The sequence below is a fragment of the Stegodyphus dumicola genome, chromosome X1 (genome assembly GCF_044657685.1).
Source record: "Stegodyphus dumicola isolate Sdum_Otavi_A_Nest chromosome X1, ASM4465768v1".
NCBI lineage: Eukaryota > Metazoa > Arthropoda > Arachnida > Araneae > Eresidae > Stegodyphus > Stegodyphus dumicola.
This window is the reverse complement of record NC_140780.1, coordinates 48,873,906-48,890,924: the sequence shown is the minus strand read 5'-3', so window position 1 is coordinate 48,890,924 and position 17,019 is coordinate 48,873,906. Positions and strand designations below refer to the sequence as shown.

Here is a 17,019-nt window from a genome sequence, read left to right as displayed (position 1 = left end):
AAAATATTAGCCATTTTTTGTTAGAGCATTTATAAAATAAAACTTTATTCACTTTTTAATTATTTTAAGAACAAGCTTTGACTACAATTAAAGATCTACAGTTATCTCAAAATAATTTGGCCCATAATAGCACTGTGGGCTGGAAGCCATTGGAAAGAAATTCTGTGTGCCATTGCCTTAAGCAAAGGCCTCCAGTCTAGGGTTCTTTGGGAACTATTTTCAAGTGCACTTTTAGAATCTATATGACAGCCTTTACAACAGAGTAACTATGAATCGACAGTTGTTGAATGGCTTCGATTTCCTCATAAAAGGTAGTGGTAAGAGAGCTCACAATGAATATCTGTTCTAGCGCACTCTTTAACATAGAGTATGACTAAAATAAAGGGGTATACATATGTAAAAGTTTTGTAAAGAGTTTTGGAACTGGAAGGATGACTTTCAAATATTTCTCTTCGGTATGAAAAAATCACAATGGAATTGTAATCAAAACTGTATGCATTTGATGTCTTGTGAACTGACTCTTTTTTTTCCTGCAAATAAAAAAAAATATGACAATATTAATACAAAGCTTTTGATATCTCAAGAAAACTTTCTACGAGGTATTCTAATTTTGAACAAAGAACCACAAATGTGATCATTTTCTTATAACATGCATCAACCTAAGCTCTGGTCCTGGCGGGAAGTAGCCAAGTGGACAAGATGCTTGCAACTCTAATTCTGCAAGGTGACAAGAAATCATTTGCTAGATGATGGGGAAGGATATAAGGTATTTTCTCCATCCTTTCTGCATCCCTTAGTGGTATAATGGTAGCACACTCGGCGTGTATTCGAGAGGTTCAGGTTCGAGTCCCGGCGAAAGTACTGCACATTTTTCACATCTCCTGGTTTAGGATAACTTAATAACACTACTATAGCGCCCGAACTAAATGGGTGGTGAATGATGATTCTCCAAACCCAAGATTTGGCGATTGGGTTCCCTAATTCCCAGTCGCTCTTTGAAAGGAGAAGTATATAATATATTTTCTCCCTTCTTTCTGCATGCCTTGCTGGTGTAACGGTAGCACACTCGGCACGTATTCGATAGATCCAGGCCCGAGGCCCGGTGAGAGTACTGCAAATTTTTCACACCTCCTGCTTCAAAATAACCTAATGACTCTACAGAGGAATGGCAGATATGACTGCTGATTTAACAGTCAACAGGATGGCTGTAAGTGTAGGGAGGGCTTGTTATCCAACAAGATGATTGTGCTCAGTAGTTCTGTTAGCCACTTTTGAATATTACAGATTCATTTATGTATTTTTGTTTCATTTCCGCTTGAACTTATCACTTGAAAACAGGGAGGGGGAAAATACTTGGTGTATGCTATTTCTGAAGTGAAGGCTTAAATGATAAATATAGCACATTAAAAAGCAGACAAGACAAATTAATGTAATTATATTATGTGTTTCAAAAAACACAAATTTCAAAAATATTCTTTTTACTCACACAAAATATTCTTCCTTTGATGCAAACATTTTGCATTGTTGCCATATATTAAACGTTTTTAAATCATATATTGAGAAAACTAGGGGTAGAAATATGTGAGTATATATGGTATGACTAGGCTAAGGTACTTGATAATTTTTTTTTCAGTTGTTTAACTGGTATATTTAGCAAATAATCCATCTTTGTGTAGGTTGATTATCCACACTGTTTTGAAGTCTATTGTTTACGTAAGTTGCTTGCAAAGATGGATACTAGAGATTTTACATGATTTAAATCAAAATTTGATTTTCTAAGTTACTTTTTTTTTGGTTAGATTTACTTGAAATTAACCATTTGACAGGTTTTTGCCTATTATCAAATGCGGAAAATTGGGGCGTATGCTCCTATCTGAAATGTATTTTCTAATTGTGCTACAGATTGTTGATTCCTTGATGTTCTAGATGAAGCGTACAATAATTTATTAATTTTTATTATGATCACAGAGCAGAGTATTATAGGTTGTTGATTTTTTTATATGTTAGATACATAGTCTAATAAGATTTTCATTTCTACTGTATATATAGAGCAGAAAAATTAAATTACTTTTGCTATGGTAATTTGCATTGTAAAAAAATTTTTTTTTCAGTGTTTATGGAGATGTTATGCTGCTGATAAAACTTTTATGTCTGTTGCTACTTGGAAGATTCACTGTAAGGATTCAGTTAATACGAATTCTCCAAATCCAAATACACCACTGAGCAAGGTAAATAAGTCATTAATAAATTTCACTGACAGACCTAAAAGCATTTCTTCTGGTTATGATTACTATTACTACTACTACTACTATTACTTTTCTCTTATTTTTTACTTTCTTTTTTTGTACAGGTTACTTTACTATTATGTATGTCTAAATTTTTGGTTAATTATCTGATTATCCCTATCCCCCCCCAAAAAAAAACTGCCACTGTGTTCTGAATGTGAAGTTTTAAATATGGCTACTGAAGAATTATTAAACAATGGAGTCTTATATATTGTTGCTTTTTTGCTTTGGTGATTGGGTCCCCTAAAAATCCCAGTCGCCCTTTAAAAGGGGGAGTATATAAGGTATTTCTCCCGCCTTCCTAGCATGCCTTCGTGGTGTAGTGGTTCTGCACGCTGCGTCGGTATTCCAGAGGTCCGTGGTTCGATTCCCGGCGAAGGCGTTTGCTCATTTTTCATCTTCCCTGCTTCCAAAAATACCTAATGTCTCTGCAATATTATTACGAACAACTGAGGGACACTTTTGTCAGAAACAGAGTTCATTTGTGGCCCTCCAGGCCTCCAGTATTCCCTTTGAATTTAAGCAAGTTTGGATTTTGACATGCCTGAGAAACAGAAATCTGAGCTTGCTGCAAATGCTCACAATTCTTCCACTGTTAGTACTCATGCAGGTAGCTCAATGAGCTCATCTCAGTTGTCCAGAAATCAAACAAAGCCTGGGCATCATGTACATAGACCCCCAATATTTAGATGACTGGCTGCTTGATCGTCCAGCTGCCTAAAATAGTTATAAAAAAATATATAAGGATTTTAATGAGTTTAATGTCTTAGGTGTAGCTTGTAATTGATAATGTTAGAGATGAAGAACAATGTTTATTGCATTTAAATTGATTAGTTTGTTAATCAGCAACAGACAGATTAAATTTAAAAGAAAAGTAAAATATTTTACACTATGCCAAAAACCATCACACTAGGAAGGAAAAATATCTTATTTTGCGCAGCAGAAACACATTTCTTTTAAATATTGTCTATTAAATTTTGAAAAACAGTTATATTATGCTTTCCGTAATATAGCAATGCATTTCTTTTCAACCGCTGAAGTTTCTGATTAAATTTAAAACATAAATATCTTATGATTAGCCTAGCACAACACAGTTTTTTGAAATCGCCAAATTTGTTAAACAAAATTGTCTTAATTTTGCACAGAATATGAAACAAATAAAAAGGAAAAAGAAATAAATAATCGCTTTGAGGTGCGCTTGTTTAGATGGAGGATTATGTGTGTTCAAAATTTGGTTGCTTTAGGTGTCTCTATTTTTCCACAATGCAAGGGACTACATACATATAGATTCTTCATTCTTTAATAATGAAGATTATATTTGTAACTAAAATATCTTCAAGAAGGAATTAACTGTTATAACTGGAATTTTATTGCAAATACAGCTGGATTGTAATTGTATCTATGTAGATGTCTGTCTGTATGTCATGTGCTATGTGGTTGAATGCTTATGTGTCATGGCTGGTAATGATTTGTATAATTTATTAAATATTAATATTTAGTAATTAAGTATTGCTTTTGTTTATCATAGGCAATACTATGAATAACAGGCGTTACAAAAAACTGTGCTTTTTGAGGGAAAATGTTACAAACCTTTTTTATTCAAGAGCAAAAATATTTTGAAAATTCACTGAATATTTTTGCTACTTAATAAAATAAAAATTTTCTTTTCTGAAAAGAAGCTGGAAAGAAATTCCTGAAGGAAAAAATAGAAAAGCTTTTAAATCCAAAAATTGTGTAGAAATTTGCCTGTAAAATGCAAAATTTTCTTTAAAAGATAAAAAATATTTACAGAGTATTTATTTTCCCTTCTTGAAAAGTAAGACCTTATGCCAGTCTGTTTTGAAATGCATAAGAATTTTCTTTTAAAAAATTAGTCTACAATACAGTCTTGCCTAATTTAAGTTCATATTTAATTTATGTTACTTTTAATCTCAGTTTCCATGTTTTTTTTTTTTTTTTAATTGTCCAGTAGTAGTATTTATTGCACGTTCAACAGGTAACATAAAATACTTTAATGACCAAGTTTAGTAGTTTTAGCTGAATTAGCCATTTTCACTTTCAGTAACAATTTTTTCTTCCAACAACTTGACTGACGCCATTTTGAAATCTTTACACGTTTTTCCGAGCTTTCCGACCCCCTTCGAAAATTAGAGACAAGTTACAGCTAACGGACAGTCTTTTCGTATTGGCTGATGCCCAAAAGACATCGCTCCCCCTACTTACGTCACATGACGAGTGGGATGACGCTGAAGTACACAGAAGGGAATTACAACCCCTTTTCAACTTAGTTTTAAGAGGGAGAGCTCTGCTTCGACACAGGTCAGTTTTTTCTGTTTCTTTTACTACAACTTTTTTCTTGGTCTTAGCAAGACCCACTGTGTTCGTTTTCATTTAAATTTAATTACAGATTTCTAAATTTTATAAAGATATAAATATTTAAGCTTGCAGGCCCAGCCCCTATGTTATTGGATATTTGGACTAATAGCAGACCGCTATTTATTTTTATTTTTATTTTTGTCTTGATTTTAGATGTAATCAGAATATTTTTTACATATTTTAACACCTTAATGTGTCATTTTGTGCGGACGCGTTGGGAAAATGGAACAGAGAATTGAGACTAATAAATTTTCCAAGACACTTTGTCTAATTAAAAAATTTTGTAGCGGAAAAGTTTCAATTGTCTGTTTCGGCGAAACGCGTAATGGAGTTGGCTTGATTCGACGTTCAATCAGATATTTCCCTTGAAAAGCCAGATTGGAAGTCGAATTCAGCTAATTTACCATTTTCCGCTTTCTATTTTTATCTGATTTTGTTTGTTTTATGTTTTAACTTGTTCCTTGGTTTGATTTTCATATGTTTTAATTTTTCAAGTGTCACATCCATAGGTATTTTACTGTATTTTTTGTCATTACTAGTTTCCAACGCTAAGTATTTTACTGTGTATATTTTCTTTTCTCGTGTAGCATAATTTCTCACCCTTCAATGACATTGTTTTTTAAAATGTGTTGAACTTTTTGGAGCCACAGCTCCTGGTAACTTTTAGGCAAGCTTACTAAAATTTCTAATATAAAATATATATATATATATATATATTTCTTTTCAGCTGCTCCTACTTTCTCGTGATGCAGGTGATAAAGGACTCTTCCCTGGGGTTTCTAAAACTTTTCAAGAAACATGGCAGGCATGGCAATTTTATTAACATTTTTATTGCATTTCCCTTCTTTCTTTATTAATTTATCTAATAGCATAAATATCATGGTTAATATTCTTATCATCCTTTAAAATATATATTTATAATTATGATGGCAAAATTTTTGCCATAGTGACATTACCATGAAAGAGTCAAAAAAGAATTTACAAAAGACACGGCTAGTCTAAAAAGTTCTAAAAAGCATTTAATTAATATTTTTATCAGTCTTGTTTTAAGAGGGGATGAAGAGTGTGTTTTATAATGTTTGAAAATTTTATATCTTTATATTATTGTAATATATTTCATATCTTTATATATTTTAGGATGTTAGAATTTTAAAGTCAAATAAAAGAATATGATATTGCCTCTGACAAAAAAAGTCAGCTTTTAAAATTTAATACTGAGAAAAAAATATATAGACTTATGAAATGGAAAAAAATGAAAACGACGGTAGATTTCATTGTAACTACTTGTAAACGCTAATCAGTTGTTAAATTAGGACATTTTTGAGATTAATAAAATTAAATGAATAGTAAATGCAAATAAATCTGTACAGAAGCAAAACGAATCGTGTGATGCAATGACTTCATATCCTTGAAAGTATATTTCCAAGCAATGGCCGAGAAGAATAGATATTTTTTCCCTTTCCGCTTCAATCTGCTACAAATATTTAAAAAATTTTACAAAATCTCTCAATTAATTTATTTTTATCATTCTTGTTCTTCGAAGTTTTAAAATAATACAGGCCGGATAGTCTAAAAAAATTCCAGAAAATTTCGAAAATTTGCCAAAAATTAGAAACTAAGTTAGAAATTGTATTCAAATTTCTGTTAAAAAATTTTTTTTTCTTTATCAGATGATGCAAACAGTAAAATTCTGAGAGTTTTAGTTTGCCCATTAAACGAAGTTATGTACGAAAAATTGTTTAAACATTAACCTGATATCAGGAAGTAGTTTAAAAATCGATAGCAAACTTTTGATCATAGCTGCAAATACCAAGCATGAACTAAATAAAAGTGTATCAAAAGGCAGCTAGTTAAGAAAGTTCTAGAATGTCGTGTAATTAAGGTGTCTGCCAAAAACATCGCGGACCAAAACGTCGTGGTACAAAACATCATGGGAGAAAAGAAGGCAAAGAGGAAACGTCGCGGTTCAGAAACTTCGCAGTTTAAAAACAGCGTCGTCGAAAAAAATCGTTGTAAAAAATGAAGTACCTAGAAATCATCGCATGAGGATAACATCACACACGTGAGTTTTCAGGTTTTAAAAATTGTAATTGCATATTCGCATAATGATTTGGGAGCATAAGATGTAGGGAGGGATATTTTTACTTCTATATATCATATATCTGAATGAACTAATAGATTTTTGCTGAAAACGTAAGAAGAAAACTTGAGCATTTAAAAATTGAAAATGAGTAGAAAATTGATGAAACTTATAACACTTAATAGAATTTTAAATTTGCATGGTTAATTAACTTGATGCAGTTATTTATCTTCCTTTTTCTGAACATTTTTAGACTGTAATTTCATGAAAAATTATCAGTAAAATTTTATAAAAAAGATTAATATATTAATGATGTTTCTTAATTAACTATGTAATTACATCCCACACATGTTCGATTGGTGTCAGGTCAGGAGAGTACGGTGGCCAGGGAAGCATCTGTGTACCTTGCAGAGCATGTTGGTAGATGCGAGCACAGTGTGGTCGGGCGTTATCCTGCTGAAAATTGCATTAGGCAGCCCCTGAAGGTAGGGGATTGCCACTGGCTGTAGTACATTATCCAAGTATCGTTGGGCCATCATAATGCCCTGAATACGAACTAGAGGTGACTGGAATCGTAGGCAATAGCGCCCCAAACCATTATGCCACGTTGTCGCGTGGTGGGGCATTCCACAGTTACTGCCAGATTAGATCTGTCTTCATGTCGACGCCACACACATACGCGGCGACTGCCGCTGGATAAACAGAAGCGTGATTTATCTGAGAACACGACGTTTCGCCATTCTGTCATCCACATCGCTTCAGTCCGGCACCATTTTAAACGTTGGCGTCTACGCTGTGGGGTCAAAGGCAGTCTTCTTAACGGACGCCGTGAGTGCACGCCAATGGTTCTGGTCGACACGTGAATATCCAGGGTATCTTGCACATGCTGCAGAATCGCGGTACAAGTGACTTGCGGGACCGCCACAGCTTGTCGGCGGATGCGGCGATCCACGCATGCTGACATCACACTGGCTGCACCTGCACCCCTCCTTCTTCCCATGTTTCCATGTTCCAACCATGGAGGTAGGAAAGGAAGGAGGGGCCAGTCGGCACTAGAAGTGAAGCACTACTTTGAAGCTTGGGTCACCAGATGGGGTGTTCTTTGTTTACATTCAGAAGCTCGCTTAACACGGTTCTGATAGTATTTCGACACACAACAGTTCCATACAAATCGAAAAAGGGACACTCTCGCATGAAAGAAACATTCATAGTGTGATAGATAATAGCAATTTGTATAGTTTAGTGACATTTACGCAAAAATCACATTTTGGTTATTTTTCGATAACTAACAACAGCGCGGTTTTGATTATGAATTTGTTTTATAAAATTCTAAGCTGTTGAACTACAAAAATATACATTTTAAGAAAAATGTTATGCTTAAAGAATGAAAAATACCATACGGTACATTTAAAATTGTATACGTTTTTCGATACCTTTGATAGAGTATTCGCTGCTTTTATTTTATTTTCCAAACGCCAAAATGTTTTAAATAAAACAATTTTTTTTCACATCCATATATTATTGTTGCATATTATTGCAAAAAGCATGTATCTGCCTTTGCCAAAATACATAAATTTTCATTAAATTATTTATAAATGTATTTGAAATGAAGAATTTATTCACTTATAAACAAGTGTGAAAGTACTGTGAAGAAATCTAATTATTAAATGTATCTAATTTATAATGATTATAAATGTTATCTAAATATATAATAACCTTAATATTGAATTGTAAACATAAATTGAAATCTTGTTGACAAATACGTTATAAAACTATTTAAGCAAGAATTGTTCGTATTGGAAAGCAGTCTGTTAAAAGATATTGTAAAGCAAATGCTATGAGATGCGCACTTAAGAACGTAATAAAGAGTTTTGGAATATGTATTGTTGAAATGAAGGGTAAAAAAAATCTGATAAGTATAATTAAAAGAATTATTCCCCTTACATTTTATAATAATTCAGTTACAAGTTTTAAATAATACTAAAAAAAAAAAAAAAAAAAAAAAAAAAAAAAAAAATTTTATTCCCTTTCAGAAATGTTCAGAGAATGTCAAGTACTATTTAAAGTATTTCGCTAATTCCTAATGATTCTCTAATTTTAAATGAACTGAATAGAGCATTAATTATAAATTGACTTACATTTTTCGATTTAAAAGATGCCTCAGAAGCCAAAAAATCATGTCATATTTAAGAAAGTATTTTAGGAAGAAGCTCTATAAATAGAAAAGAAATAATGCATAATTTTAATATTAATAATACAATAAACTTTGATCTTAATTTTTGTACCTTAACCGAATAAAATCGAATTACCTTAATTTTTTTCCTAATGTAATTAACGAAAACTTGTGAAAATATTTCATTCAAATTAAACCATTTTGAGAAAACTGTCCTGTGAAAATTATAGCATTTAATTCTGTTCAAAATGAAATGTTGTTTAAAAACATGTTGTTTTCATATACTTAGAACCCTGAAGTGTTGTAGAAAAATAAAATATATCCATTTATACGTATATTTACGATGTAATTACAAAATATTTACATCCGAATGTGTCAAATTCCATTGAACTCAATGGTAAATGACCCAATGTTTTGGTCACCACGTAGGGATCGGCGGTGCTTCAGAGCAGAGTACGGGAGAACCTTGTTTAGGGCAACTCCATCTTACTTCCTACCTCCATGGTTCCAACCATGTTTGCCATAGCCAATGCACCGTGCTCGCATCCATGTGGGTATCAGCTGCGATTTGACGTAAGGACTAACCCGTCCTTCTCAGTCTGATCACCATACCCCTCGTAAAATCGTCTATCTGCTGGAAGTGCCTTTGTTAATGGCGGCCTGGCATTCTCTCCTATTACACGTATGCTCCGGGACAAAAACCAACTTTCTTCGATAATTCGTCTGGCAGAAATAATGACATGAATATTGCCCATTCTGCACTTTCCTTCCCTTATATCTTACTTCACGTGCGTCGGAGAGCTGCACATTTCACATCAATTGCATAACTCAGTGATGTGTGTCTACTCTAAAATTTGCATAAATTTCTGACCACTCCTTCTTGGTGTTGCATTTTCAGTGTCGAGCAGTGTAATAAAAAAAATGTATGTAATATTGCACTATTATATTTGAAATACCAAATAACACCGATAATTCGAAAATAATTTTTAATTTTTTTTTATTTGAGAAAAAGGTTTTTAAACAATTAAGTATCTAAGCTGAATAAAAAGCTAATTGTTCCAATCATAAATATTTCATAAAATGTTCTAACATTTTATTTTTCTTGCCGTTAAATATTTTGCATTTTGATAGACTTTTCATTTTTACATTTTTAGCGTTACAAAAATAATGCAGCAAAATTTCTAAATAAAAATGTTAAATTACCATTTTATTCAAATATACATATTAAGAAGTTATGCATGCTGAATTGTTTATTATACTTGAAACTTAATTCTGTTTCTATAATATACGTATGTAAAAACTCTCTGAGAGGCCTGCACATATTACCCCTCGCCTGGCTTAATGCACCTCTAGTAAATAGTAATAAAATGTTATGAATAATGCGAAGACGGATGGGGCTAGTCTAACCGGTGCCAGCAACTTGGGTAAAGGCATCGGCACCTTTTTCCAAGTTACCCATCGTTCACCTGGGTGCAAGGATTCCACGGCATAATGGTACAGCCCACCAGCGGCCAAGCGGTAAAGACTCTGAACACTGGTAGTTCTGTCCGAGGTTCGAATCCCGCGAACGGGCTGGCTGCATGGGCATTTTCGTGGTTTTCCCCATGTGTAACGTGTATACGAGCCAGTTTCCCTTAGAAAGTCCTCCACAATGGCATCCCTCCCTTTAGGCAGATAGCCCTCGTGTGCTTTGCCGTAATTGAATAATCCAATCCAATCCATAATGGTACAAATGTGTCATTGCCATTATGAAGTTTAGTGTCGCGAGGAAAGCAATCCTTATCAAGGCTGCTGAGATGTCCATGTGAAAGTCTTAATCTTGGTGAACACTTACCAAGTTGCACAAAGGCGCAGGTACCTTTTTCAAGTTGACAATCACACGCAAAGACACAAGGTGGCCTGACTTAAAGGCACAAATGTGCTGGCTTCGGTACCGATCCTAGACCGTCGGCCGCTCACGTGCAAGTTAAAACTGACCGGCCTTTTCTATTATTATATGCTTGATAATCATTTGGCCGCCCACGTGCTGTGCACTATCTTGTCCCTCGCTAGGATCGGCCCTGGCTGGCTTCCATATGAATTTTGGTATCATAGAAAAAACAACCTTCTTCAAGGCTGCAGGAACACCATGTGAAGATGTTCATCTTGGAGAACAGCTTCCTGCTTGAATAAGGGTGCTGGAATCTGTATAACGTTTAATGAAATCATACAGGTGGCGAGACATAAAAATTCCTTGCTTTTAGGCAGTGGAATAAAAAATTAAATCCAACAATTATGAATCTGCGTCAAACCAACGGCGACAGGGTTAAGACATTAAGTTTAATTCGGTTATCATTAATTTATCTTGCTATTTTTTCTCAGTGTCTTTAAATCTTTTTGTTATGAATTCAGTTTTTGTGATCGCTATTAGATAATAAAAACAGCATCACAAGCACCGGCGCCTCGGGAAATTTTCCGAATTCCTGATAGCCTCATCCATCCCTGAATGAATGACAATTCTGTGATTTTAATGATCTTTCTGTGATAAAAGAAGGCATCGCGCCTTCAATAGATGTAGACTAGGGGATTAAGTAATTGATGCTCAAAATGAAAGTGCAAATATTTAAATGAAGGATACAGAAAATATTATCCAAAGGCACAAGATGTCAGAAAAGAAAGAAAATATTCTGTGATTTCAGGTAAAAAAACTCTGAGAACACAAGATAATTTTTATGAAAAACGAAAAAAAAAAAAAAAAAAAAAAATCTGAAATGTTTTAGATTTTAAATAACGTCCAAAGGGGCGTTTTTTTTAACGTTTTGTGTATTATTTTTATTTATTAAATATCATATTCTTCGCACTTAAACCATAAAATTCAGTTCAACAGAAATATCGCAAAATAATTTTAAAATTAACATATGTTTAGAATTTCCGATACACAGTTTTGTGCGCCGGAGATGAAAAGGTTCCCCCCCCCCCAATACAGTGTTGCCATTGCTCGCTGTTAAATCGTTGAGTTTGTTAATCAAAAATTCGTTAAAATTTTACAAAATATGAAATAGATAATAAAACAAATTCCAAATTTGGGCTTCCAGATGCCCATATTCGGGTGGAAACGTACTTTATTCAAAATTGGATGGCTCTAGGTACCGTTGTTTTATCACAATGCGAGAAACACACATACATTTTATGCAGATTCTTCCATTACTCAATTTCTTTAAATATAGCACAGCGCGATAATATATCGTGGCAAGAATTTGAAAAGTGAATCAGACATTTATAGTGAACCAACGCAAAATGGGGAAAAAAAAAAAAAAAAGTCCTTCAGAGCAAATTGCCCCTTTGGACTAATAAATCTGAAACTCTTCAGATTTGACATTACACCCAAAGAGACATTTTTTAACGTTTTGTGTGTTACCTTTATTAATTAAATATCATGTTCTTTGCACTTAAACTATAAAATTCAATTCAACAGCAATATCGCAAAATAATTTTAAAATGAGCATATCTTTAGAATTTTCGATACACAATCTCGAGCGCTGGAGATAAAAAATAAAAAATTTGTTTTTTTTTTTTCCTGTACAGTGTTGCCATTGCTTGCTTTGAAATCGTCGAGTTTGTTAATCAAAAATTCGTTGAAGTGTTACTAAATATGAAATCGAAGAACTATAACACTCGAAGTTCAAATTTCGGGCTTCCAGATGCCTATATTTGGTGGAAGATTACATTATTCAAAATTTGATGGCTCTAGGTACCGTTGTTTTATCACAGTGTGAGACACAGAGATATATTTATGAAGATTCTTCATTATTTAATTTCTTTAAATACATAGGGCGATAATATTTGGTGGCAACAATTTGAAAAGTGATTCGTCGTTTTTATTGAATCAACGCAAAATGCCGAAACAAAATTATCCATCTGGGCTAACGCCTATTAGACTAAAAAAAGAATTTAAAGAATAAATTAGACCACGTAATTTTAAGTAAATTTTTACGCCATTGTATTATGTAATCTCTAAAATGTATCTAGATAAAATCTCTAGAATATGTATACTATAAAACATAATAAATTAGGTTAATTTTTTAGATGTTTTAAAATTCTACATATTTAATTCGTAAATGTGTGGCAATTTCAATTAGTGAAAATATATGCTAGATTTCTCAGATTAGCTTTACTGAAAATATGCATTTTAATTAATATTTTATGATGTGACATAGTGTTTTACTACATTTATATTCTATTTGGCTATGGGAAACTGTATGAAAATTGTTAGTGCACGAAATGTATTACGTAAGTGCTTACAATTTCTGTTTTCGAAATAAAGTAATTAATTGTAAGAAATTATGTAATAATTTGTTGATAATGTAATTTTAAAAGGAACTTTGGTAAGAGGCCATCAATTCCCAACTTGCGGGGTGGGGGCGAAATTGCTTCAGTCAATTCTACAAATGATCCTAAATTCTTCAAATGCTGTGTGTGGATATAACACTCGTGCATTTTGCTTATTAGATATGTCAACTTTGGTTATTTGTTGGTACCTGCACACTTGGACCTGACCCCAAACAAAATCTTGATTGGATTTTCATTGGGTTACGACGAATATGTTAGATGTTCTAGTACTTTTGTTCCCTCAGCCTTAAGTTTAGCACAATCGTATATATTTTTATGGTACTGAATTATGTATATAGCTGTTTTTGTACAAAAACAAATGTGATTTCATTGTGAGCATGATATGTGTCAAAATATGTCGGGTATTCACAGTTTATATCATCTAACTAATGGAAGCCAATGCTGAAGTTCGATACTTACTCTAAGTTGACGTACATGCAGTATTTATAATGTAGCATAATATGAAAGGAAATAAGATGTAGCTTATTCTTGTGATATAACTGTTAATAGCTTTCCTGCATATAATGACAGGATTTTCAATGTGTATTGGGAAAGCAAAGCAAGTTTATTTTTCATAATTCAGTAATTCAGGTAGGGAGTTCCTTTTAATAATTAATTAAAAAATTTATTAAGAATTTTTTTTTCGTATTGCATAATGTTTTGAAAATAAGAATCAACTTCTTTCAGGATTACATCTTATATGGTATTATTTCTGAATTTTTAAGGTAGCTAAAAAGGCTAGTGTTTTAAAAAGAAGAAAATCCAAGTCAAAAATTGATATTCCTGTCAGTAACAGTACAAATGAAATTTCAAATCAACAAAGTGATAGTGAAACAACTGTTAATGGAGATGAAAACAAATCAGGTATTTTCGTTTTTTAATGTTATATACAATTTATCTTAGAAAAAGAGCAATACTAGTATGTTCCTTTTGTTAAGTATAACAACAAACTGAATGTTGAGTAAACTCAAATCATTATTTTTTATTAACGTGTGTATTAGATAATGTCAGAGTTAAAATGTTTCCTAAAGTGGCTATGCTTTGTTTTTAATATTAAAACATTTTTCTTTTACTGTAACATACATGTTTGTTCGTAAACTATATTGCAGCAATTGGAAATGAAAGGATTTTGTTAAGAATTTTGTATCTATATAAATACTTTTAGTGAAGTTATATGTGAAATTGTAGTATCTTTTGTATAATGTAGCTTTAAAAAGCGAAGTTGTCTTGGAAAAATAAGGTTACAGGGGTAAGTGTATTTAACATCGGGATAAATGACTAGCTCGCTAAACTGGGGAGATATCACCAATTTATAATATCAAAGTCTTTATGAAATAAATTTTTAATAATGATTTTGGCGACTAATTTTTGCCGCCAAATTTGGCGACATTTTGCTCCGATCTCTGTATAGCTGTAATTCTGTAATTGAACAGCTCTACTTAATCCTTATATGTAACTTATATGAATGGAAATGGAATAGAATATAGAAATGGAAGGTACTCAAGATTTCTCGGCGGCTGGTAGGAAACTATATAAGACCGGAGAGAGCACCAAATCGAGTCATTATTTGGGGGGTTACTCTAAATAAAAACTTCACCTGGTCCAACCACATGACTAATGTGTGTGGAAAGGCTTATAGCATGATGATCAGGCTTTTCCTGCTGCTCAAAAGTGATAGACTCACATTAAATCTCAAGAGGAGATTATACCATCTAAATCTTAAGACTTATTGTTGCATATGCTTCCCCCAACCTGGGCCAACGCCAGCGATAAGGACATTAAAATCCTTCAGGTTCTCCAAAACAAAGCTCTAAGGATGATCACAAACGCTCCCTATTTCATTCGCAATAGAAGTCTGCATGCAGATCTGAAGATGGAATCCATTGAAAAATTCATCACCAGGATAAATGAAAATTTCTTCAATAGATAAATAAAGAACAACCCTACAGACTTCGCTGACATCCTGACCTATGAGATTCTGGGGTAGGATATATTTATTAGACATTAAGCTGCACATTTGCTTTATTCAAACCCAATATGACCACGATAACCAATGACAACACAATACTTCTGTGCGCTGACAATTTTCTGTAGAAAATTGTGTTTTTTCAAATTTAAGACTCTGAAAGACTTTCTCATCTCCCTCATATGGAATGTAATTTTCTGTGCATTTTGAGTGGTCGTTGTGTATAGTTTGCAAAAACTCACATCTCAGGATTCGTCGAAGGAACTCACCTGACTGATCTCAAGCCTCCGGTCTGCTTCAAGAGACAAAGTGCTTTCAAAAATGCGAGAAACTGTGAACACTTCAAGAAGCTCAATGTTTTAAACTACGTTGTTCTCACGGAAGACTTTGATATTAGACCACTCGTGGCCCACCTCACCCGTGACACTTATTTCCCTACTTAATTTTATCTTGTACTTTCAGCTACTGCAATTTTTGTTCTCAATTCGTATTGCATCTTATTTTTATTTTTTGTGCTATGTAAAATTTTTTAATCACATTTAATATTTAACTGTCCATAATTTGTCACCGCTCTGTCTGATCTTTTTTCACTTGTTCGCTTTTTAGCCTTGCCTTGGCCTGGGATGCATGGTCACCCCCTTTCTCTCTTGCCTCTGACTTTTAATTTACCTGCTCGGACTCAACTACTGTCATGTGCCCTCTGGGCCTTTTATCATGGGCCGGAAACGTCGCGCTTTGCGCGATGTATCGGCAATACTTGTACGGCTACGAATAAGTGCTCAAAACTTCTTACCGACAAATCCACCTCATCTAGAGGATATATTTAACAGCAGATTTGACAAAGGTCAGGCCCTAAACAGGAATCTCTAAGGTACTGGTAAGAGTAGGGGAAAATATCTCCTGCTGGGGTAAGTCAGTATACCGACGAAAGTATCAAAATATCAGATAGAGTCAGCGGCAGGGAGGGAGGACGCGGTGAGTGTAGGACGTTGTGAGAGATTGCGCGTGCCACCAGATCTGGTTACGACCTCTTATTTTACTGAGTGCAGCCTCGAGCTTCGCTCGACGCCATATTATTTCTTTTCCTTTGCCTATGCCTGATTGCCAATAGTTGCTATTATCTTGTTGTTTTGACTTATTTCATTGCTATATTTTTAAGGTAAGTGTTTTAGTTCCATGGATTGGTCGTTCTACCCACATAGTTACCCCCAAGCTCTCACTGTCAGGGGCCTTGTGGGTATCCGCCTGCCCATCTGTCTGCCAGGACTTCTTTGAGTGGGCCCGTTTCCGGGGTGCAGGTTGCTTTGAGAATTCGGGCGTTGGATTTTGGATTTGTTTTGCATTTGATTTGCAATCATGGACAGAGTTAAAGCGTTTTTTCAGCAACTAATTGCAGAATGTGAGCATGAGCGACATTTAGGTATGTTAGATAACAAAAATTTAAAAGAATACAAATTCTTTAAACAAATGTTAAGATGTATAGATGATCATCTAAATGCTCATCGGATGAAAATACACAAATTGGAGATAAATGACAGGTTGCAACTGAGCCACATGCTCCCATAAATGAACAGACGCAGATTGATACTGACACACGTGCTTGAATTACAGAGACGAACAGTGATAATGAGCGGTCTATAAGCCCCATTAATATTAATTAAAATATTCAGCTTAGCTCAGACGAGAAAATTACACTCAATAAGGATGTTAGCTCTGACGACGAATTTTACACAAAACGCAGAGGTGACCAGACAGTAAGAAGTAGAAACCA

At 33.7% G+C, this 17,019-nt stretch overlaps 1 protein-coding gene across 2 annotated transcripts in view; it reads left to right on the top strand.

The window, feature by feature from the left end:
- The window catches only part of LOC118191145 (potassium voltage-gated channel subfamily KQT member 1-like), a 144,931-nt gene that overhangs the window by 109,013 nt on the left and 18,899 nt on the right, over nt 1-17,019 (top strand). For both annotated transcript variants that reach the window (XM_035361949.2, XM_085807798.1), the window contains exons 11-13: nt 2,112-2,228; nt 5,389-5,466; nt 14,008-14,146. In XM_035361949.2, the coding sequence (XP_035217840.1) occupies nt 2,112-2,228; nt 5,389-5,466; nt 14,008-14,146 (334 nt within the window). The remainder of the gene's footprint in view (nt 1-2,111; nt 2,229-5,388; nt 5,467-14,007; nt 14,147-17,019) is intronic.